General features: G+C 37.1%; 1 protein-coding gene across 1 annotated transcript; it reads left to right on the top strand.

The window, feature by feature from the left end:
- The first annotated feature begins 5033 nt into the window (after positions 1 to 5033).
- Positions 5034 to 5642, top strand: LOC122435750 (required for meiotic nuclear division protein 1 homolog). Its single transcript, XM_043459849.1, has one exon. The coding sequence runs from the start codon at positions 5034 to 5036 to the stop codon at positions 5640 to 5642; it is 609 nt and encodes a 202-aa protein (XP_043315784.1).
- Positions 5643 to 6076: the final 434 nt, after the last annotated feature.

Genomic DNA, 6076 nt, shown 5'->3' with positions numbered 1-6076 from the left:
AAATTACTGGTCTTCTAACTGGAGTGCACATAAGCCTGGCAGTACCCTGGTATTTTCCAAGGGATATAAAATGAGAATTAAAGATTCAATTTCTAGCTACTCAATTGCCATACAATCTGTTCCTTAAAAATGAAGTACCTGAGAATGTGTCTGTTCCCTGGTGGCTCAGATGGTAAAGAATCTGTCTGCAATGGAGAAAACCTGGGATCCATCCCTGGGTTAGGAAGATCCCCTGGAGAAGGGAAAGGCAACACACTCCAGTATTCTTGCCTGGAAAATCTCATGGACAGAGGAGCCTGGCAGGCAACAGCCTATAGGATCAGAAAGAGACAGACATGACTCAGAGACCAATGCTTTCACGTGTCACTTTGTTTCCTAAAAATGAAGTACTTGAGAATATGTCTGTAGTTATCCCCTGCACACTTTATAATAAAGGTATATTTCTCATGTATCACAAATCTTACTATACTATGCCAGACTGAAAGATCTCCAGGCTGACAAAGCAACAGTTTGAAATGTTGCTTTTAAAGCCTCTTTTAATGAAGGCCCCATAAACTCATGATATGTTTATACATATTTGGGTTAGTAACAAATAACTGGCTAGAAACAGTCTTTTGACCTCTGTGTGATGAAAATGAAATATATTAAAGAGTGAAACAGTGGGAATAACTTTTGTTTAATGACTTTCCCTCTTCAACCCCCCAAGAATTTTCAAAGAATGTATAGCTTTTAAAGGAGACTCCAAGTAAAGCAAAGAGACAATAAGAAATATTGTCTTTTTTATATCCAGGTAACAAACATATGCAAAGCTTTGTTAACTACTTATTTTATAACTGAAATATTTTAAGACTTATAAGAGCATCACAGGAAATATTAATACCTATCTGCTATAAAGCATGCTCTTACATTTTCAGCATCCTCATAAATAAGAGCCTAGAGATTACTGCCATAACTTTATTTCAGATTGTGTCTAAATGTTGAATGATTTGGAAGAGGAGGGAGAAGGTCACAATTTTCTCTTAACAGAACATTTTTAGCAAAAGGAATGTATCCAAAAAATTCAGCATTTTATATTTTAAAAACTTATCAACCCAATTACATTTAAGGTAATTATTGTAAATCCATGGCTGATTCATGTCAATGTATGACAAAAACCACTACAATATTGTAAAGTAATTAGCCTCCAACTAATAAAAATAAATGGAAAAAAAACTTATTAAGTCTGAGGATAAATAATGCCCATTTGTTGAAAGGTTACTGAATACTGTAAATGTGTATCCACTATTTAAACTCTGGCAAGAGTATTCTGTTTGCTGTCTTTCCTCAATGAATAGTCTACTCACTCATTCTTACCATGTATTTACTTAGATTTTGAAAAAATTTTATTGTGAATTCTCTGTAAATTCAAAACTTTCAGTTCAATTCAGTTCAGTTGCTCAGTCATGTCCAGCTCTTTGCGACCCCATGGACTGCAGCACACCAGGCCCCCCTATCCACCACCAATTCACAGAGTTTACCCAAACTCATGTCCATTGAGTTGGTGATGCCATCCAACCATCATGTCCTCTGTTGCCCCCTTCTCCTCCTGCCTTCAATCTTTCCCTGCAACAGGGTCTTTTCCAATGAGTTGGCTCTTCACATCAAGTGGCCAAAGTATAGGAGTTTCAGCTTCAACATCAGTCTTTCCAATGGACACTCAGGACTGATCTCCTTCAGGATGGACTGGTTAGATCTTGCAGTCCAAGGGACTCTCAAGAGTCTTCTCCAACACCACAGTTCAAAAGCATCAATTCTTTGGTGCTCAGCCTTCTTTACAGTCCAACTCTCACATCCATACATGACTACTGGAAAAACCATAGCCTTGACCAGACAGACCTTTGTTGGCAAAGTAACGTCTCTGCTTTTTAATATGCTCTCTAGGTTGGTCATAACTTTCCTCCAAGGAGTAAGCGTCTTTTAATTTCATGGCTACAGTCACCATCTGCAGTGATTTTGGAGCCCAGAAAAATAAAGTCAGCCACTGTTTCCCCATCTATTTGCCATGAAGTGATGGGACAGGTTGCCAGGATCTTAGTTTTTTGAATGTCGAGTTTTAAGCCAACTTTGTCACTCTCCTCTTTCACTTGCATCAAGATGCTCTTTAGTTCTTCTTCACTTTCTGCCATAAGGGTGGCGTCATGTGCATATCAGAGGTTATTGATATTTCTCCTGGCAATCTTGATTCCAGCTTGTGCTTCATCCAGCCCAGCATTCTGTATTAAATGTTTTGATGGCAGAAAGCACACTGTGAAGCAATTTTTCCCCAATTAAAAAATAATTTTAAGAAATAAATACAAAAAATATTAAATGTTTTGTAAGCTACACACTTATGTACAGTTGCTCCAGCAGCAATTTTGAAAACCAATATGAAATTTTCATGCAAATATATATTAAATTTGAATAAAAATCTCTTGGGAGTAGTTAAATGGAAATATGAGTTCAAATTGAAATTTCCTACACATTCAGACATTTTGAAGGAAAAGTTTGCATATTTTTAAATAAATAATAGTAGGTATCAAATTTCTATGGCAGTTAGATTTCATAAATGTGTTTGAAATGGTGATATAAAAGTTTTATTTTAAAATATTAACAATTCCAATGTTCTGAAATCATAGCCACTGTGAGCTATTTGCATTTGACTAAAATTTTAGTTATCAAAAAGATGGGTTTTTTGGTATGGCACTATACTTCCCCAAAGTGTTAGGTCTCATAATATTTGGGAAAATAATTCAAATAGGGTTCTTTATGGTTTAGAAGTTTGAGGCTCTGGACTATACCAAACATACTGAGAGCATCATATGGTTACAGAGATTTCTCCCACTTTCACATATGCATTTGCAGTAAGAACATCTCTGTGTTTTCTAAACAATTAGCAAATGAGGTCTATCAAATCTTATTACATTGCCTTTAATGACTGATATGTTATAATAAACCAACTCAGAAACAGAAAGACATGGACACATCTCTTTCTCTCTCTTACTGAATGACTAAAGTACAGCATGAACAACATCAAACTCAACCCTACACCTGGATTAATCTGTATTTCATGAGATATTTCTTCATTAAATGTTCTACTGTTGTTCCATCTCACGTCAATTCAAAATGGTCAAATGATCCAACCCACTCAGACTAAATATGGGAAAATCAGAGATCAAATGAAAGATAGAGACTTGCTCAAGTCGTATAAGCCACTAAACTTATCAACTATATTTGTCAGGCAGTCTTAGTGTGGTAGGCTAAATAAATCATCCCCCAAAGATATATTTATTTCCTAATCTTCAAAACCTGCAAATATTATCTTACATGCAACATATAGACTACCACCTTACCTAGCAAAAGACATAAAGTAAGTGTTTTGAGAGGAGGTGCTTTTTGCTAGATTATCTGGCATGTATGTATGTGATGGTACATATGCTTTCAAGAGAGAATAAGAGGAAGTTTTGAGAGAGAGAGAAAGAAAGTTAAAGGCAATGTGAAGAGGGAAGCAGAGACTGGATTTTAGTGACTACAAACCAAAGAACACCAAAGAATGCCAGCCAACTATCAGAAATAGGAAGGAATCTCTCCCAGAGTCTCCAGAGAGAGCACAGTCCTATACACACTTTGATTTCAGATTTCTGGCCTCCACAATTGTGAAAAGAATACATTTCTGCTGTTTTAAGATACCACCAAGTTTATGGTAATTTGTTACAATAGCCTCAGGAAATGGATACACCTAGGTATAAAATGATGAACAAGATCCTTGAATCCATGAAGTTTAGTCTCTCAATAAAAAAAAAAGTCAGTGGCACTAGAATAAGTAACTCTAAAATAATTTTCATAGCATTAAAATGTCTCAAAAGACAGTTTCCACATGATATATTCTTTTGCCATATCTTGTGGATGTATATGTAAGCCACTGTTAATCGTATATTCCCAGATGTTAAGCTTGAGAAGTAAGGTACGTCAGGAAAGTTTAATGCCAGACTTGTTACTTCTTGCAGCTGCAATGTTGATCGGACCTACTATAAGTTTTCCTTGAAGTAGTTAACACAGAATATATGGCCTGCAATTCATTTATATTTCATATATAATTAGTAACTAGCAAGTAAAAACAAATCAGGTACTTGATAAAAATGAAAAATTATATTTTTGCAGCAGTAAAGAATTTATACTCAAAAGAAGAACAGTTTTATGAATTTGTAATCAAGGATGTGAAATTGCAAAGACAACAGAATTGAGCAGAGTTAATTTGGTGATGGTAACAAATTCACACATTACCAAGATCACCCACTTTCATGTGGGACATGCAACGCCCTGATAAATGTTGCTCTTGGCAAAGTATCATACAAAAAATGACTCTAAAGATCTTTCTTCTCTTGTTGTCATTCGTTATTACTCCTCTGAGGAATGAGTGGCTGTGAAATCAGCACCAGTACAGATAACAGACTCCATTTTCCTACCTGACCTATTTAAAACCATATGTGGGAAAATGCTTTCAAATCTTGCCATTTCCTTTACAAATTGGCACACAGGTATGGCATACGGCTGTGGTCATTACCAGATTGTTACCTTTTTTCCAGAATGGACAGGCAATATGCTCTTAGAGGTTATGGCACTGGACATGCCCCCACAAAAAACATGGCTGAATTTCTGCAAAGCAGCACGAGTCTGTGCTTGACAAAATTAAGGAAGCAGGGGAATTTGGAAGTCTCCATTATCAATCAAGAAATATGGGCTGGGGCCCATATTTCTGGGCCGGGATTGGTACCTCCTGCGGGGAGCACGCCGGGCTGCAGCTTCTGCTCGGTCCATGGAAGCTTGCGCGCTCTGCGCATCCCTCTTCTGTCCGGCCGAGAGGACCTGATGCAATGCACTGCATTTGCAACCACAGATGAGTAACATCTTGGAAGCCTGTCTCAAGATCTGACGTCCCATGGATATGTCAAAGTGACTAGCTTGCCTCGAGGTACATCTCCTTGAACCAGGGTCCAAATGCAGCAAACATTCTGGTGATGGGTGTGGAAAATTCTGCAAAAGAAGGTGATCCTGGAACAATATTCTTCTTCAGGGAAGGAGCTGCTGTGTTATGGGATGTGAAAGACCAAACTATGAAGCATATGATGCAAGTTCTAGAAAAACATGAAATTCAGCCCTATGAAATTGTATTGGTTCACTGGAAAAATGAAGAGCTTAACTACACAAAAACAGAGGGGCAGTCAAAACTTCACAGAGGGGAAATCTGGTTAAATTCAGAGCTGGATTTAGATGACGCCATTCTGGAGAAATTTGCTTTCTCAAATGCCCTTTGCCTCTCAGTGAAACTTGCTATCTGGGAAGCATCACTGGATAAATTTGTTGAATCTATTCAGTCGATTCCAGAGGCTTTAAAAGCTGGGAAGAAAGTGAAACTATCTCATGAAGAAGTTATGCAGAAAATGGCTGAACTCTTTGCCCTAAGACACTGTATAAACTTGAGTACAGACTTCTTGATCACCCCTGATTTCTACTGGGACAGAGAAAATCTGGAAGAACTTTATGATAAAACTTGTCGGTTCCTCAGCATTACTCGTACAGTCAAGGTACTGTTTGAACTGGGACGAGTATTTTTTCTGATTAAGTGATGACCAAAGGAAAAGTATTGTTGCAAGAGATACTCGAGTTCTACAATCAAACATTAAGTGTTCATCTGCTGAGATATCTTTTAACAGGTATCTTTTCTTAAATTGAGGAATTGTTACAATGATCTTTTTCAGTTTCTAGTATTGCTGCTTGAATAAAAACTATGAAGAACCCAGTGGGGAAAAAAAAGAAATATGTATTAAACATCAACTATGTGACCAGCACTGCTCTAGGTACAACGGACACAGAAGTAGATACAAGAGACAATTATTAACTTTATAGAAGCTTACATAGAAGCTTAGTGAATTACAAGAGAAAATAAATAAAATATGGGAAAGGGATGGGGGGGGTACCAGAAGTGCAAGTGATTTGTGATTGGATAAAGTGATTGGATAGGCTTCACGGGGAAGGAAACTTTGAGAAGAAGAAAAAAAAA

This window comes from Cervus canadensis, chromosome X, assembly GCF_019320065.1.
Source record: "Cervus canadensis isolate Bull #8, Minnesota chromosome X, ASM1932006v1, whole genome shotgun sequence".
Classification (NCBI taxonomy): Eukaryota; Metazoa; Chordata; class Mammalia; order Artiodactyla; family Cervidae; genus Cervus; species Cervus canadensis.
Note: the sequence above shows the minus strand (reverse complement) of the source record. Positions and strands in the feature narration are given on the sequence as shown.